This window comes from Lissotriton vulgaris, chromosome 1_1 (genome assembly GCF_964263255.1).
Source record: "Lissotriton vulgaris chromosome 1_1, aLisVul1.2, whole genome shotgun sequence".
NCBI lineage: Eukaryota > Metazoa > Chordata > Amphibia > Caudata > Salamandridae > Lissotriton > Lissotriton vulgaris.
In genome coordinates, this window is record NC_141685.1 from 312,546,511 (window position 1) to 312,566,294 (window position 19,784).

At 42.9% G+C, this 19,784-nt stretch overlaps 1 protein-coding gene across 2 annotated transcripts in view; it reads left to right on the forward strand.

Moving 5' to 3' along the window:
* Window positions 1–5,975: 5,975 nt before the first annotated feature.
* LOC147747105 (vitamin D3 hydroxylase-associated protein-like) overlaps window positions 5,976–19,784 on the forward strand; it is a 289,799-nt gene continuing 275,990 nt past the window's right edge. Inside the window, exon 1 of one of the 2 annotated variants that reach the window (XM_086952355.1) lies at window positions 5,976–6,290. In XM_086952355.1, coding sequence (XP_086808481.1) covers window positions 6,081–6,290 — 210 coding nt within the window. In that variant the 5' untranslated portion in view covers window positions 5,976–6,080. Of the gene's footprint in view, window positions 6,291–16,470; window positions 16,699–19,784 lie in introns of those variants that run through there. The other variant, XM_086952356.1, reaches the window with a different exon arrangement.

Consider the following 19,784-nt stretch of genomic DNA (forward strand, 5'->3'; position numbering starts at 1 on the left):
TCGCGTCAGCAACACCGAGGACGCCGCGTGGGCTGGGACTCCATATCCCAGGTGCCCCGGCGGCTGTGGCGTGACGCCACAGGAGCCCCCGGCGGCGCGTTAAAGCACGGAACGCCTCTCGCAGACGCGAGTCGGGCGCGGGAGCGGCCCGGGAGAAGGCCGGGACAAGGGCGGGACAGTCTACGACGGTCCGCGACTGGACGAGGCTGGGCTGGGCCTAAAACCCTGTCACCTTGCCCCCATCACCTTTTGACTTTGTCGATATTCGATCAACGGATTCAACAGTTCCCCCATGGTAACAAACACTTCTTCTAAACTCAGTACCCTACTTTTGGGTCTGTTACTGTCCTACCTATGATTATTTAATTGTGGTTTTAGGCCATTTCATATTGAGTGCTATTCGGATTTATTCTTTATTTTGTCTCAAGCTTATAATTTTAACACTGCATTGGGGTCTATTCTTTGTAGCGTATACTTTACATAAGGCACTATGTCTAAATCAGCTGGCGGGAACCCCCGCCCTATTGTCTCTACACTTGATAACTACTTAGTGAAAGTAGTTGACAAGATTAATAAGGAACGAAGATTGTCCCTGGGAGTAGGTAGTGCCCCAGACCCTACGCCCATATTGGTTACTACTGAGATCCTTGTTCCTTTGCCAACTCCCCTGCCGATGTCTATTGATGACAGCTGTGCCACGGGGCCTCCGGATTGTCAATCCAGGGAGGGCACCATCGAAATTGAGTCCTTACAGGATGTCCTTGACGTTGATAACCCCGATAAGGAATCAGATGCTGATGAGTCTCAAAATGAGCCCCATAATGATTTGACGCATCGAGTTCCGTGGCCCACAAAACTCATAGAGTGCTGAGGTCAGGGAAACTCTTAAACAGACCTGTATTGTCCAAAAAGGGGGGGGGGGCGTAAAAGTAAAAAGAACAATGTCATCGTATCTAAAGGGGGCTCTAACAATTTAAATCCCCCTTACAATGATGTCATTCCCACCCTGTATGAAATTAGCTCCGGATCAGTTTGAGTTGCTTATCGGAATGATTGATGCCAAGTTCAAAAACATCGCTGTCCCACTCTTGGATAAACTTGACGCTGTCTCTAAGGAAGTGACTAGATTGGGTGAGATGGTGCAATCCTGTTTGAGTCTTAATAATAGTCCACAACTAGCTGTTGTGGCCGGGGCCAGTACCAGTAAGCCCGTGCAATCCAACAAAGGCCCACCCGGAGCTGGCGCAGTCCGGGCAGGCTCTAGTATTCCTGCACAATCAAGCAGTAGTCCCTTGATAGCTGTTGAGCAGCAGGGCATAACTGGCAAACCAAATATACCATCGGTTGAGGGCCTTACTAATGACACAGCTGTAACACCGCTGTAACACCAGTATGTTCTAAACATGTCCCTTCGAACCCCTCCGCTATTCCTGTCTCAGGGAATCAGACTAAGAACATTGAGAGGGGGAAGTTTAACAACTATGGCCTCTCCCGACCGAACCTTCCACCGAACTGCGCACCCTATGTAGCAGTCCTGACTAATGTTAAACCAGTCAGGGAAGACAGGCCTCACCGCTCTACCGAATCGCATGATTCCCTTAAATGTAAAACTGTGGCTTGGCTGAATCGGGAGTGTGGCTTTCCAGTGGCTCTGGCGGACCAGAACCAGTTGGATTGGCATGTCTCTGAAGAACATCGCTGGGGATTGCGTCATTATCAATTCTAGTAACCCACATCTCGCCACAACTGCCCTGATTCGAGCCACATCCTGCCCCTGTAATGAGCAGGGCATTTCACTCCGCCCCTTAGGCTTTTTTTACAGACAACACACCAGCTATCATCCTAGTAACCACGGGTGGGAGAAAATGAGGGGAGAGGTCGTGTATAGTTTCCCAAGCAGTTTCCAGGTGAACACTGTTAATCGTTTCCAATGCCTTAGTGGGTTGGATCAAAACGATTGACTGGAGTTCTGTAGGGTATCCCTACAAACCCCGGAGAGACAGGTCTTGTCTGGTATGGGACAATATGTTTGTTCATCAGGAGTTTTGGCCGACAAACTAGGGATCACTGTAGATTGTGCGCCTATGGGCAAGGAGGGTAATGCAGTAGGCTGCCCAGAGGTACCACCCGATATTACTAATATCGCACCTCCCCAACAGGGTAGCGGTCATTCTCTTGTGGGGTCAGGTCTCTCCGGTTTCTCCAGCTGCTATATTGCTAGCTGGAACATTGCGGGCATTAGGTCCAAATCAGATTGCCTGGGATGGACAGAATTTTTAGCCCTCTTTGACATTATCTGTTTCCAGGAAACTTGGTGTAGGGACTTTAAAGGATATGATGGTTTTGTCTCCTATCAGTTACCTGCTATAGGTTCTTTATCAGGTAGAGCGAAAGGGGGCCTTTTGATCTTGACTTCTGTCCAAACCCCTCTGCTAGTTAAAAATATGTACAAGTCGGGGAGCATTCCCAGATTCTATGGTTGCACAAAATAGGAGGTAGGAATATTCTATTAATTAATTTCTATAATAATGTTTTTGATGGCACCAGGGATCATGTGGTTAGAGCACTTTCAAGTGCATTGGATGTTATCATAATGAATTCCAACGTAGTCTTTGATTTGTTAATGGCAGGGGACTTCAATACCACTACTTGCCCACTTTCTAATGTTAATGTATGTGGGGCGGTGGATTGTCATGGGATGGAGCCCCCCACTTTCAACACAATAATTATGGAGAAGCCCTAAATAGTCTCCTGGATTCACTTAATATGTATATTATGGTAAACGAGAAAAATGAACAGGAGGGAAACTACCCCACTTTCACTGGCCGGGGAGCTAATTCTGTTATTGATTTTATCTGTATCTCGTCGAGCCTTTTGGCCTGGATTAAGGCACCAAAAGTTATAGATATCCAACTTAGTGACCACAATTGCCTGACAGTAGAGGCATTGTCATGGGAGAACAAAGGGACCCCCACTACGGGGCGTACTATCAATAACATCGAGGCCGTGCGTCCCAACGGCATTAGACTTAGGTGGAAGGGGGATAGGGCGGAAAGCACGTCCGATTCAATCATTTCTAGTTGTTTGGCTGGAATTACACAGATTTTAAAAGATGATCAAGGCACCACTTGCTCTATCGAGCTTTTTACTGGTATTAACGCCGTCATCAACTCCAAGCTTACCATCATATCTAAGCATAAGGAAGAACGCCTGCGGGGGTGGTTTAACCTGGCTTGTACCTTGACCCTAAAGGAATTAAAGTCAGCCTTATCAGCAGAGCAAGGGTATAAGTGCCTGGTTCTGGACCTTAGGGTTAGATAGAAAGATATAAAGATATAAAGAAACCCTAAAATGTAGGAAACTGGAACTCCAACAGGAAGCATGGAATAATTTGACTTTGGCTGCCGAACTGAATAATTGTACCCTGTTTTGGAAAACTGTTAATTCCCCATTCCTCAAAGATGATAAGATCCCCAAATGAACTTCCAACGTTTTGAGGGATGAGTGGATGTCTCATTTTTCCAAAAATTTTGATTCGGATAGTGTATCAAGGGATTTAGGGGATACGTGGCCACATACGCCACTTGATATCACTGTCCAAGAAGTCTTAAATAGTATAAGGGCCAGTAAAGGAGGAAAAGCACAGGGACCAGACGGGGTACCAATTGATATATATAAACTGGTCCCCGAAGTTTGGGGGCCTTTGTTAACTAATATTTTCAACGCTGCAGTCTGTAACGAGGTGCCCCCTACCTGGGAAGAGTCAATCTCAATCCCAATCTTTAAGAAAGGAAACAGAGGGGACGCCAAGAATTATCGTCCAATCTCTTTGTTGGACTCTTCCGTAAAAGAAATGAGTAGAGTGCTCTTAGTAAGGTTGGAAGAATGGGTGGAGGATAACGGCATTTTAGCAGAGAGCCAGTTTGGGTTCAGGAAGGGCCGTGGCACGATTGAGCAGTGTCTAAACTTGGACCTGCTCATCGGTAAATATACTCAGGCAAAGACTGGCACTATTTATCTCCGCTTTGCGGATCTGAGTAGTGCCTTTGACCTGGTGGACCATGGCATTCTCTGGGCTAAGCTTATTGAAATTGGGGCACCCGAGGGTATTGTGCACTTCCTAGCACGTCTTTATGCTAAATTACATGCATGCGTTCGTTAGGGTCTTAACGAGGAATGCACCACTGAGTTTAAAATCGAGCCGGGAATTAGACAGGGATGTGTGTTGGCTACACTGCTTTTTACCCTTTTCATCAATGAGATCGATTCTTTTCTCAAATCTTTGACAGTGGATGCACCCAAAATAAACGAAGACAGAGTCCCAGTGTTACTTTACGTGGACGACGCAGTTCTAATCTCACGCACCCCAATCGGCCTTCAACGGCTGATCGATGGCTTTTCGCAATTTATTAAAAGTAGAAAATTAGTGTTAAATAAATCCAAAACCTATGTTATGAAATGCGTGCATAAGAATAGAAAGAAGCACTTCTCATTCTTTATAGAGGGTCAAAAGGTCCAAGCTGTTGATAATTTTTCATACTTGGGGGTCACCTTCTCTAGTAATAATAATTGGACCAATGAGCATAAGAATGTCCGGGCTAAGATGGCAAGAAGTTCCCATGGGATTTTCACTATGGCTACAAAACTGGGAGATAGGCGGGTTCACGACATGCTAAAAAGTTTCCAGTCTCGTTGTGTCTCGATTGGCCTGTATGGAGCGGGCATCTGGGGCCATGCCACGGCTGGGTCTCTTCAGGTCGAGGAGAATGTCTTCTTGAAGAGACTTCTGTGCCTGCCAAGCTCTGTCTCAAATGTTTTAGTGCATAACGAATTGGGTATTTATCATCTTGCCGACTTGATCCTCCTCAGACCTCTGATGCTATGGCGCTCTATTTGGATAAAAGAAGAGACCTCATTGTGTAGAGCCATTATCTCTTATTGCCTTTCTTTGGATCACTATGAAAAGATTCCATGGTTAAAGTATATTGTGGACAATTTCCGTGAGATCTTTAATATTAATATCATTGTGGACCGATGCGGGGCTAATAAGCTGTCTAAAACTGAACTTAAGGGCTGCTTTTTACAACAGCTATCTATAAGGCAACATCAAAACAGTGCTGAACTTTCTTCCTGTGTTCTTTATCATGATTTAAATGAATTTGTGGGTTTTCAACCGTATTTATCACAAGTGACCTGGAAAGCACATCGGTTTCTGCTGGCTAGACTGAGAACTGGAGTAGTCCACCATCTTGTGGCCTTCCCCTCTCTGCATTTACACCCTGTTGGCCCCTGTTCGTGTGATCATTTTACCCCACAAAGCACTGTGCACTTTCTTTTGCTTTGCCAGCTGTACAAATATCTGTGGATTGGCTATCTGAAGCCCTTGTTTGTAAAGTTTGGTGTAAGGACAATACGAGACTCCATGAACCTGCTTTTTAATTTACATCATCCCGATGTTTGTTTTTATACGGCTACTTTCATTCTCAAATCAATCAATGCTAGGAAAAGTATGCTTTTTTAACCTTTTTTAATTGTTGTATCCTTTGCTCTTTATGGCTGTTGTTTTATACTGTAATCTTTTTTATGCTGTGCTTTTATGGACTTGCTTTTTGTTCCGAATAAAGCCTTATGAAATGAAATGAACATAAAAGTGGATTCTGAACATTTACACTTAAATGCACTTGATTCAAATTGCAATGTGCAATAACAGTTCTGCGCTAAGAATCCTGCAGCAGCCAAAATGTGATACAGAGCTGCAGGTTTATTAATCACGTCTCTGACCACAAGAGGGAGCACCAACCCAAGACGGCCTTAAAAGGGGGTCATCTGAGGATACAGGACTCTGTGTGGTTAAATAAAGCCTGGCACTGACTTTGGAATGAAGCTAGTTCGCTGGCCAATAAATCCAGCCCTGGAAACTATTGCATGCTTGAAAGCCCTCATGCTATTTTGGTGACCTTCTCCTTGTTTACTCTGTACTCTTTCTGCAGCGCAATAGTGCTGTGTCCCAATGCTATCGGATTGTCTGAAGAGGACAGAGTCACTGAGCAGAATTGGGAAAGAAACAGAAGGAAACAGCCATGATACCCGTCAACCTGAAGCAGATGCTGCCCCAGGGCGAGTTGGACCCTAGGCTGATACCCGGCCTCCTCTGCGGCTCAGCCACAGTCTTCCTCACATTGAAATGGATCCGTAGGAGGCAGACAGTGAAGAAAGTGGAGGAAGCGCAAAAGAAGAGGGAAGAGAGCTTGCGGCACATGGAGGATGCTGTTTTGACATTTGAACGACAGGTACCTTCCATCTGCGTCACACAGAGGGTCTCGGAAGGGTGTGCATAAGGGAGAATTTAGAAAGAAAAATGTCAGATTCCCTGTACAAACCTCTGGAGGCATATGTGGCCTATTCATTGTGCACAATCTGGTGGATGTACTCCAGGCAGAGAGCCAACAGGGTATGCTTGTAGATGTGAAGTTAATTCCTCTAGATGGAGGGACAAGGTGGGGTGGATCTTACTTCCAATGTAGGAAGAGTAATGAGCTGAGATCACTTCCTGAAAGACATTCCAAGTAAAGGAAGGTGATATTACTTTCCTAAAAGACTGCCAGTAAAGTGACTATTTTTCCTGGAAAGAGAAGTACAGCTTTCCTAAAATGGTGACAAAGACCCACTTCATCTTAAGGCGACAGACTATGTGGACACTGACCAGGTTCACCCTCTACGCTCCCTCCTCTCCAGGGTACTGACCAGGGTCACCCTCTACGCTCCCTCCTCTCCAGGGTACATTTCTAGTGTCCAGATTTGGCAGGTATTCCACCAGCAGCATTTGTTGGATTTTCCTGCATGAGTTTCCTAGTAGTGGTGGATTTTCTATAGCTGCATTGGCGGTGGCCTTCCCACCTGGACACCTCTACCCAGACTCTAACTCAAGCCTGGGGTGTTCTCATAGTCCCTCTCTGCCACTTCTGTGTAATTAATTGCTCATAGAATTTATTTTGGACAGAAAATAATCTATTTTAGCTTCAAAGGAAATTCTAAATGTGTTTGTTCCACTTGTTCCTTGCTGGTACCTTGTACCATTCTTCCTCTCCTCCTATCAAATGATGCACAGTGCCCTGAGATGGCCCATCAATCAGTGCTTTACAGCCACAATGCATTTGCCCACACATATGAACTGCTACATGCTGGGAATACCGGATTCTTCCCCTTTATATAAGGCATTGCAGTGACAAATGGAGTCTTCAATCACATGGAGGCCTGCAATCCTACTATAAAAACTCGCCTTTAACGTTTTTATTACAGTAGAGTTGTGAATTTTGTAGTCCCTGTAATAATAAAAAGATGTTACTGTCAACTTTAATAATCTACTATAGCTAAATTGTGCTATTATACTGCGTGCTGCCAGCAGCCAAAGTGAAAGAAAGGTCACTGAAATTCTTTGTAGCTGCAGTTTAAACAAATAAAGCAAATTCTGAGTTCTTATTTGTAGGATCTGATTTTTCAAAACATAATTACCAGTTCTCATTTTGAGCTGCAGCACTTTTTAAATCTAATTCATATTAAAATGATTCTAATATGTTTGTGCAACAGATTACTAGCTGCCTTTTGGTGTGTTTAATATAGAACTACAGATACTTATTTTTATTCTTCATGTCTACAACCATACTATCTCTTTAATACGAAGGAGCAAGACAATAGGGATTTAAGAGATTTAACGGAAGGATGATGGTGTGACCATGTATTAAATGGTATAAAATGCTCTCCAATGTGCATTCAAAGGATATTGCAAGCCACCTCAAAGATCCAAGACATTTACATGAACTTGGCTTGTGCTATCTTTCCTCTAAATATTTATGGTACTCCTCATGACTTGTAATGTCTTCATAATGTACAGCAGGAGTTACTTTATCCCATATGTTTCACCATTTTAACTCAGTTGTACTCTCTTGGAATGAAGTATGCTATCTCACAGACATTTAATGAAACATTCCAAAACCTAGACTTGTACACTCCATACTGTACTCCCCTTAATCCTCTCCTACTAACAGTAGGTCCTCACTCACATACCTGCTGTGCATGGACATTTCTAGACATTACAGGAAGTGGTGTATACCTCCGCTAAATCCAATCACTGTCAGTGTAATCATTCCTCTGTTTTAAATATATTGTGAGTGAGGAAACAGGTCCTCAGGTGTATGGCCTGCACACATAATGGGTCCACATTTACCCACCACTGGAAACCAAACACCCATTAAAGCACTTGAATCTCTCAGGATAGCAAAGCAGAGCAGTCCAGGCCTACTCAAGGAAGTAGTGGGGGCAAGTAATTACCATTCGCTGGCTCCCAATAATAATACTCATTAAATAAGTGTCCAGACTGTGCTTTTCTTTAGAAAAGTAAACATACATTTATTACACACACACTACTCAATACAATGCAGTACTTTAAAACTATATACATAAGGCTGGTGGGAATACCTTTAGCAACATTACCTTTGACCCCTAATGGATAATGACCACAAAATTCACAGTACCCCCTTCAAGTACAATACGGCAGATAACTACATATGGGAGCACCAGCTTATATCAGGTCAATATTATCACAGTGGAAGAGTACAATCACATCATGGTAATACTTCAATTCATCACTAACTTTCGCAACCATAATCCCTCTGCACTTGTTATGAATAGTCAAGCATTCCAGTCATGTGCACACAATATTAATAGTAAAGCATGATGTGCTCATCTGCACTTATTATGAGTAACCAGGCATTGGAATAAGGTGCTCATATCATCATTAATACAATATTGTAGCCTCTCAGGAATATGAATAACTGTCAGCATTCAAAACGCTTTAAATAAATCACTTGTCATTGACATCTATGAACAGAGCATTGCATAAACTCATGGTGAATAATATTTTTAAAGAAAGCATTGCCAAAACATCATGAAGAACACTTTTCAATAAAGCGTTGTTCAAATTCTTCTAACAACTATCTTTAAATAAGCATTTTACAACATCCACTGTGTCTTTGTATCTTCTTTAACCATCTTAATGCGACAGAATCTGCTGCCATAAACTCAACCCCAAGAGAGCTCTGTGCTGCACTTTCAGTTGTAGTTCTGGAACTCCAGCCTGGAGAGTGCTTGAAAATCTTAGCCAGGACTAATGGTATCTTTTTCTCATTGAACACCTTTTTTGGAGTTGTTCCTTGAGATTCCTGGGGAAGTTGGGGGGGCTTCTATAGATCCCCTGCACTCTGGCACTTGTTGGTGGTAGTCCCATTATCCTAAGGCCACCACAACAGCAACATGGCTTCATCCATGTCAATCCCTGCAGGGCCTTATGGTCGTTCTCTTGGAAGCTTGTGCATACTTTGTTGGTGGCTTCTGCCACTGCCTTTCTTGTCTATGCGGCCTCACGAGTAGCCTGTTTCCCTTTTTGTTTTTTTATTCTGGGGGGGGGGGGGGTGCCCCATCCCACCTTGTGCACCCCTGTGTGCTACCAAGGTTTGGGGCAGCTCAGGGAGCCTGTCCTGTCTGTTCCTGCTTGGCAATCTCTCTCCTTCAGCTGTGGGAACAGGCAGCTCTTTCCTCCACCACCCCATCCTATGGGCAGTGCACTCATGCTGGGGGTGGCTGCTCGCTCGTCCCAGACACGGGCACAGGAAGTTGGAACATTTTGGTGGTTGGAGTCCTCAGGCCTCATGAGTTCATTTAAGAAGGAAAAAAATGGCAATTCCTGGAATCTGAAGTTAGAGGTTAGGGGCATTAAGGTGTTTACCCTGCTACACTCAACATGCTTACTTAGAAATTGTTATTTAGACTGAAGATCATCAAAACTTTACAATTTAATTCAGGAAACACATTTAACACAGTTTTTACCAGCTACTATAAAAGTATATCATAATTTCTGATTTATTAAACATAGTTTACACCTTAAATAAGCCTCTTCTGTGTATTTTATTTCCATTTCAACAGGAAGTCAGACACCTCCATTCTAGCTTGTAGGCCATCATCAATAAACACTAGGAGCCACATTGCTAATTAAGTTGAATAAAAGCGGGCAGTTTAAAAGGAAGTGCTCCATATTATCCCTAATCTGTGATCCACAGACACATAAGTCTCTGTTATTTTCCAAGTTTACCAACTCTACTGGAGAGGGTCTTTGCCCCCAAGTGCTGTTGCTGACATCGTGGTACCCGAAAAACCTGGGATATATAAACATTTTGGCTTCAACGACCTCTGAAGGACACTGTAGATATAGTGCTTACTACCAATGGCATTGTTGGTTGGATATGAATTTACCTTTAAAAAATGAAAAGACAAGAGGCGTTTGGCAAAACAGTAACAAGTTGGTTTAATTAAACGCAGTGGCCAGCAGCGCATCAACAGAGTTGTGTCTGAAGGCAGTCTCAATGTAGAGAAGTTTGGAAATATAGACAGTTCTTGAGATATACTAAAATGATTACACGTTCTTGTAAAACATAAAGATACAAGCCTTGTCATGAACCATAAATACAACCATCTGATAAGGGGGACTCAGGTTGCTTATGACCTCGTCGGGCCCAATTGTCCAGCATGGGTAGCTTGTGATAACTGCCTGTGTGCGCATGCTGTGTTATAATTGGCTCAAAGCTCCTAACTGCATGTGGCATCTGACTTTGTGGTATTTTGGAAACCCGAGCCCTTAGCCAAACATGTTTTATTAGGGCCAATCTCCTCGGACTGTTTGTGGTGTAACTGCCTTTCTGTAGGATCGATCAGGGTTTTCCCTGTTTGCATTTTTATCTTCGGGCTAAGTGTAACCCCACCTGAGACCTATCAATCGGTAGGCTTGATTGTGGGTTGCAGGGCCTGTCTGACCACGTATCTCTGACTCAGGGTTGATGGGGAGGTCCTCTTGGGTAAATTTGACAGCAGCGATATGAGTTTGTTATGATATGTACATATGAAATGGTGGTAATTGATATGATATTTACAGACATTCTCATTATTATGCGTTCATTTCTCATAGCATACATCAACATCACTTTTACTGGTATTGACATTGCTGTGCATGCATGGATTATGGTGTACATTGACATTTCATTTACTGATATTGACATTTTTATGCGTACATATATAATGCCTTACATTGACATTGCATTCACCGATACTAACAGCATGGTGTTGAAGCACTATAGGCTGGTCAGCATGCTGCTCCGGAAGCCAGAATTTTTACATATTGGGATTAGTCTTGAGCTTTGAAGCAACCCATTCCATTTATTAATTCCAGTTTATTTATGGCAGATTAAAATTAACAGGAGTTTGGTGTGATCATCTGTGGGAAGGTGGGTTATGTGAGTTGGAGGAGTTAAAAGATGAGCAAGAGGAGATTTAGTATTATAGGTCACAGGAGTATGACTTTAAAAAACAGGAGCGGTAGTAATCTTTGAAATGAGTTAGGGGCAATTTAGAGTAATGTACTACAAGACATTAAGGCAGCGATGCATGTGACTTAGAGATGTTGTACTGAGAGAGAGGAGGCATTCCAGAGATGGAAGGGAAGAAGATGTGCATTTGAAAGAAAAAAGGAGGAATGGCAATCTTGGGGCCCGATTCACAGAACTTACTTAAGACAAAATCCTAAACTTACTACTTTTGGTATTCACAGAAGTTAGGATTTTGTCTTAAATTTGTCTTAAGACAGACTTAAGACAGACTTAAGACAGACTTAAGTTAGGATTTTGTCTTAAGTCTGTCTTAAGTCTGTCTTAAGACAAACTTAAGACAAAATCCTAACTTCTATGAATACCAAAAGTAGGAAGTTTAGGATTTTGTCTTAAGTTAGTTCTGTGAATCGGGCCCAGACATTTTAAGTGAAGGCCAGTTTTTCATGCAGGATTCAGAAACACAGGGATGCTTTTTGAGATAGCATGCAATTTGATGATACGAAAGTCTATATTGAAACAGCCTGATTTGCATGTGAAGATAGTGATATATCAGGTACTTTCGATAGGCGTTAAAATCAGCTGAACAGTCTGTCCACTGCTATGCTACCACTAGACCACAACTCGAGCAAGTTCACATGATCAGCTCAGTGATTCAAAACATGAAGTAAAATATTTGGAAATATCAAGGTTTTAGGATGTCCTGAAAGGAAACAGTGATACAAAGATCATAGAAAAGTAATCAAATATATGGGTAAATAATGCAATTATGATAATGAGATTCTGCAAATGCTGGATTGGATGTCGTGTGATATTCATCCTCAGGTTTGGCTGACTTCATTTATTATAAATGCAAAGTGCGATCCCTTTGGATGCCCCTTGTTGTAGCAGCTGATGAACTGGAAGGCAAGGACAGCTTCCCTAGACAGCAGAAGTGTATTGTCTGCATTACTGTGGCTGGAGGGTGGAGATCTTCACACTGAGGTGAAGGTGAATGGGTTAAGCCTCCCTTTGTTAGCAAGGAGCTGCTTATTAAATGCCCTAAAGCATTGCCCCTTGGAACATGGTGGGGCAGGTGGAGGGGCGGGACTGCAGAGGCTGTTTATGCAAAGTGAAGGAGACCCTTCAAGTGAGGCCCAGCCTTTTCTCCTTCTTGATCACAGTCAAACGCACAACCTCATGACCCTTAGTGTGTAGGGTAGACCAGAGACCACCCTGTGAGGGGCATCACCAAACAAAGACTATTTCTGGTGGGCAGCCGGGAATTAACATTTAAATTCAGGTTTCAAGTTGCAGGACAAAGAGGACAAATAGTACTGAGTACAGTAAAGAGTTAACTTGAGATATATAAAATGTGATACCTGTGAATTAAAACACCACTATGCTACATCCTTCCTGATGGGGGTTAATAATGCATGTATTTATACACTATCCATACACATATGTCAAAATTGATTCCAGTTGAAACCGTTCATAACCAGCCAATTACTATGGCTGACAGCATTTGGATACACAGAAAGGCTTTAACGCTAAACAAATTAATGGACATATAAATAAAATATATTAACTTGTTAAATTTGTTTCCATAATGGTGGTTTTTAGAGCTGGTTAGTCTGTCCGTTTAGAAGCAAACTGGTGTGTACTCTGGACATATGCTTAGTTTCTCGAGATTTGATTTTGTCACATGCTGCTTTGTTTCAAGTTTTGAATGGGACTGGGGCTCGGCTTGCCTCGTTATCAAATGCTGAGCACAGCTGAGCATTCCTTCCCAATATCCAATCTTGTGAACTGGCCAAGCTTTACACAAACAACCTAACATTCATGTAACTAAGAGGCCAGGATAAAATCCTTATCATCATGTCCTTGCATCCACATACCTTTATTCTGCTTGAACACACATGCAAACCTTAAAGACCAGTTAAAGAGCAGCATGCATCGTTAATGTTGATGAAATCATGTGGGGGAATATATAAGGACTTTCTTGGGGTCTATTTCCATGAAGATTGGGATAGCTTTCATTACAAGTGGTCTGTACAAGGAAGGTCGCTTCGACAGACCATTTACACCTGGGGTCCAAAGACTAACCTTCATGATTAATGAACCCTTTCGGGTTACTTTATAAAACCTACATAGCAGGTTTAAAGGACATCCAAAGAAGATCCAGGGTGTAGTAGTGTCATATGGAAGTCAACAGATCCTTAAGGCAAGGGGCCATATTAATCAAACTTTCAAGCAGTGCAATGCAGCAAGACACCTTTCCGAGCTTTACTGCATGAAAGAGGAAGGGCAAGAATGCGCCACATCTATCAAGATATGTCATATTCCTGTCCTCTGCATGAACTGACGCACAATTAGCAGCCTAGCACCAATGCAGACACCCGTGCATCATGGTGCAAGGGTGCCTGCATGCACCTTCCTGCACAAAATAATCCTCAGAGGCATTTTCTTCTCTCTGCCTCTGCTGCCGAATGCAGCTCACATAGAAAGAGGAAAAGACAAGGAGAAATAAAGACATTTCTCCTCATTATGTCTCACCTGGCGAGGCGTAGCATTTTGATGCATTCCCAGGTCTACCACTCAGGGTAAATCTAGGAATGCACCAAAATCCATGGGTGGATGTGTAGGAAGACCCATGCTCCCCTCATGGAATGCCTCACCGGGGCACAGTAACGCAAGGCAGTGAACTGCACTGCCTTGCGTTACTCCAGATTTTTCCTCCCATTCAGTGCCATGCAAGATGGCCTTGCATTGCTAGATAAATTTCATTTAGGTTCTGCATCACCCTTGACCCCTTTGCGCAATGCAAGGGTGACGCAAAACATTAATAAATCTGTCCCAAGGTCTTTAGGACAATATGCACATTTATGGGCATTATGTGTTTCATCATGCTTATAGGTTGTGTGCTTATGTAGTTAAGTACTGATATAAAAGTCAGGCCTACTGGCTTTGTCTATGGTTGCTTTGTGAGACTGTTGGTTCTAGAGAGAAAATATGAGAGGTACCCCTTAACAAAAATCAAGGGAAGTAGGGTTAACCAACCAATGTAAGAAGGAGAGATTCCCTTGAACAGAAATGAAATTTATAAAACTTTATGGACGAAAACAATTACAAGATTCACGTATATGAAAAAAGACCACAATTTATTGATCATACAGTAATTAAAAAAGTGGACGGTTAAAAGACCACTTGACACAGATTTTTAAAACAATGAAAACAATAAAAAAACAATAAAAAACTTGACATTCAATATTGACCTGCAAAATTGATACATGAAGACAGAAAACAGTAAGACATTAAACTCGTGCGATACTAAGCGTATATTCAAACTCTATTTCTGACACCAATGTTATGTACACAACAATACAGTGTATCAACAAGGATATCCGAGTCGAGAATTATACTGAAGAGTGCGTCGACGCGTTTTGGTGGTTTCTCACAATTCTATCCACCTTTGTCAAGACTACAATTGATATCTGTCGTAGTACAGGGGTCAATATAATCTCCCTTTAAATCCACTTTTGGATGTTGTCAGATTTCCATTATTTTTCACAATAAAATATGGTGTAGGCAACGAAATACTGGCTTCATATATCCATTTTAAAATTGCGTCTCTTTATCGAGTTACCGGTAAAAAGTCCTGTTACTAGAGCGCTTAAACGTTGGCAGTGGTCGTTTCAAATAGTTAAGCCTTGTAGTGCGCTTCTCTTTCCATTTAAAAGGGAACCAGGGGCGCTTACGTCATGTCCTTGCGATGAAAACAATTGTTTCACTATAGAATCGCGAAGGACTGCCTGCTTCTCTGGTTGCGTGGGACTGCCTGCTTCTCACGTAACCAGAGAAGCAGGCAGTCCTTCGCGTAGTCTTGACAAAGGTGGATAGAATTGTGAGAAACCACCGAAACGCGTCGACGCACTTTTCAGTATAATTCTCGACAAAGGTGGATAGAATTGCGAGAAACCACCAAAACGCGTCGACGCACTCTTCAGTATAATTCTTGACTCGGATATCCTTGTTGATACACTGTATTGTTGTGTACATAACATTGGTGTCAGAAATAGGGTTTGAATATACGCTTAGTATTGCACGAGTTTAATGTCTTACTGTTTTCTGTCTTCATGTATCAATTTTGCTGGTCAATATTGAATGTCAGGTTTTTTATTGTTTTTTTATTGATTTCATTGTTTTAAAAATCAGTGTCAAGTGGTCTTTTAACCGTCCACTTTTTTAATTACTGTATGATCAATAAATTGTGGTCTTTTTTCATATACGTGAATCTTGTAATTGTTTTCGTCCAGACTGTTGGTTCTAGCCTTTATGTATGGATGTAGGCACTGGTCATGTCTTCCCAGTGATTAAAATAACACGTGGGTCTCTACATGGTAAGAGCGGGACTGGACTGCCCTGATTCTGCCGCTCTAGTATTTTTGTGGTAGGCTGCAGGCTATGGAGGCTCCCTTCAGAGCAGGATGGGCTGCCATGACACTACAATGAATGCCCTGCGGCACCTTTCTGGTCAAGACCTTATACAGAGTGGGGCAGATTTGAGTTGATTAGCTTCTCCTGGGTAAGTATGGCATTGGTCATATGCTAGGATCCCTTTTTTTAAAAACTGGACATAAACATGGATTCTGAACATTTACGCTTAAATGCACTTGGTTTAAATTGCAATCTGCAATACAATTTCTGCTCTAAGAAGCCTTCAGCAACCAAAATTTGGCACAGAGCTACAGTTTTATTAATCACATCTCTGACCAAAAGGTGGGAGTGCCAGTCCAAGTCCTCCTTCAATAGAGGTCATTTGAGGATACAGCACTCTCTGCAGTTAAATAAAGTCTGGCTCTGACATTGAAATGAAGAAATGTTCAGTGGCCAATTAATCCATCCCTCAAAAGTCTTGCATGCTTCAACGCCCACATGCTATTTTGGGCCCCTTCTCCTTTTTTGGATTGTACACTTTCTCCAGCACTTTGCCATAAGTGCTGTGTACAAAAGCCTTCTGATCATTTGAAAAGGACAGAGTCTCTGAGCAGAAGCTGGAAAGAAACAGAAGGAATTAGCCATGATCCCCAACATTTTGAAACAGATGCTGCCCCTGGGCATGTTGGACCCTCGGCTGATACTTGCCCTCCTCTGTGTCTCAGCTACAACCTTCCTCGCGTTGAAATGGATGCGGAGGAGGCAGACCATGAAGAAAGTGGAGGAGGCACAAAAGAGGAGGGAAGAGAGCTTGCGGCACATGGACGATGCTGTTGTGACATTTGAACGACAGGTACCTTCCACTTGTGTCACACAGAGGGTCTCAGAGGGGTGTGCGAAGAATTTAGAAAGAAAATTTCAGATTCCCTGTACAACCCTCTTGAGGCATATGTGCCCTATTTATGTGTGTCATGTGGTAGATATACTCCTGGAAGAGAGTTATCAAGGTCTCCTTGTACATGTGGAGTTAGATCCTCCAGATGGGAGAGGGGCATGGATCTTAGGATCTTACTATTAAGGTAGGGAGAGTAATGAGCTAAGATCACTTCCTGAAAGATTGCCAGGACAATTATGGTGATACTCCTTTCCTAAAAGACTGCGGGGTGAATAGATGAATTTTCCTGGAAAGAGAAGTATTGCTTACCTAAAATGCTGACAAATACCCACTTCATCTTAAGGAGACAGAATACTTGGGCACTGACCAGGTTGACCCTCCACACACCCTCCTCCCCAGGATACATTTCCAACGTCCACATTTGGCAGGTATTCTGCCAGCAGCATTTTGTTGGATTTTACTGCATGGGTTTCCTAAATGTGGTGGATTTTCTATAGCTGCATTTGTGATGGCCCAATCCACCTTAAAACCTCAACCCAAACTCTAACGCAGGCCTGAAGTGTTCCCGAAGTCCCTCTCTGCTCCTTCTATGCAATCAACTGCTCATAGACTTTTTCACAGAAATCTACTTTAGCTTTAAAGGAAACTCTAAAGGCGCTTGTTTCACTATTCCCTGACTGGTACCTTGTATACTGCTTCCTCTCCTTCTTTTATATGCTGCACGGTGCTCTGAGATGGCGCATCAATCAATGCTTTACAGCCTCTATGTTTTCACTCACACAGATGAACTGCTACATGCTGGGATCAGCTGATTTACCATGTTTATATAAGGCATTGCTGTGACCAAAAGAGTCTTCAACTTCATGGAGGTCTGCAATCCCATTATAAAAACCTGCCTCTAGCTTCCTTATTGTGGCAGGGTTGTGATGTCTGTAGTGTTCTGTAATAATAAACAGATGTTACTGTCAACTTTAATAACTTACTATAGCTGAATTGTTCTATCATATTATATTGGATACTGCCAGCAGACAAGTTGAAAGGCAGGCCATAGATTTGTTTTAGCTGCATTTAAACAAAGAAAGCAAGAACTGACTTTTAATTTGTAGAATCTGATTTTCTAAAGACTGAACAGGGATAAAACGAAAGGAGAGATTTTGTAGCAGCATTTTTATTTTCTTCGCCCGAAATATCATATCTTATATTGAGCTACAGCACTTTTTAAATCTAATTCACATTAAACTGAGTCTAGTTTATTTGTGCAGCAAATTACTAGCTGCCTATTGGTGAGTTTATCATAGCACTACTGATCCTTCTTTTTTTCTTCATATCTGTAACCATACTATCTCTTTAATATGGAGGAGCAAGACCGCAGGGATTTAAGAGATTTGTGGGAAGTGTGATGGTGTGACCATGTATTATATGTAATAAAATGCTCTCCAATGTGCATTTACAGCGTATTGTAAGCCATCTCGAAGATCTATGACCTGTGGTCTAGTTCCTCTAAATGTTGACAGAACTCCTCGTGACTTGCAACATCTTTATATTGTAGAGCAGGAGGTACATTATCCCATATGTCTCACTGTTTTAACTCATTTCTTTTCTCTTGGAATGAAGTATGCTATCTCACACACACTTAATGCAAAATTTCAAAACTAGGCATGTACCCTCCATACTTTACTGGCCGGAATCCCCTCCAGCTAACAGTAGGTTCTCACTCACATACCTGCAATACATAAATATTTCTAGACATTACAGGAAGAGGTGTATTCCTCTTCTAAATTATTTCACTGACAGTGTATCACTCTGTTTGATATATATATTCTGTGTGGGGAAACGGGCCGTTAGTTGTGTGGCCTGAAACATAATGGGTCCACCATCACCCTCCACTGGGACCCTAACATCCCATTGTAGTGCTTGACTCTCTTAGGATAGCAAAGCCGAGCAGTCCAAGGCCTACTCAAGAAAGTAGTGGGGCTAGTAACCACCATTTGCTAGCATGCAATAATAACACTTGATAAATAATTGTCAAGCCTCAATAAATATTTGTCCAGCGCGTGCTTTTCTTTAGAAAAGTAAAAGTGCATTTATTACATACACACACACTACCCAATTCTATGTAGTAATTTGCAAATACACATAAGGTTGGTGGGAGTACATTTGGAAACATAACATTTTACTCCTAATGGCTCATGACCCCCAAATTCATCTCCTGATGTCTTTGGAGACAAAACGTTTTTATTGCCCAGGTTTTCCAAATGTTAAAAGGAGTACACATTGGTACAGCCTAGGTTCTCAGGACCTCACGAACAGCAATTGGGGACCACAACGTGCTCCAGCAGAAAAGGTTAACATGGAAAAAAACAAACACTTATATTTCTGTGCAAAGCGCCAGAACCCCTGGCCCCCGTGAACGCCCAAGGACCCTTCACCTGCCGGAACTGCAGCTTCACCAGCATCCGCCCCGCCAAACCTCCGCCCAGGAAAGAGCCCAACTACCTCAGATGCATCCTCCTAAACACCCGCTCTGCCCGCAAACACTCAGTTGAACTCTGGGACCTCGACTCAACCTCCCCAGAAGTCGCCTTCCTGACGGAGACCTGGCTGAACCCCTCCTCAACACCCAACATCGCCATAGCCATCCCGGAAGGCTACAAGATCACCCACAGGGACCACACCAACGGAGTAGGAGGAGGAATCACCATCGTCCACAGGAACACCCTCAGTGTCACAACCAACACCGACAACACCCTCAGCACCGCCGAACACCTGCACTTCCAAATCCACACTGACCCCGACACCACCCTCAGAGAAACCCTCATCTACAGACCCCCGGACCCTGTCCACAGTTCAGCGACTCAATCTCCGACTTCATCAGCACACACGCCCTCGCCTCCAAGGACTACATCCTCCTCGGGGACCTTAACTTCCACCTCGAGCACAACAACAACAACGACACCAACTCCACCACCCTGACCGCCAACCTCGCCAACCTCGGACTCAGACAACTCGTGACAACACCCACCCACGTCACCGGCCACACGCTT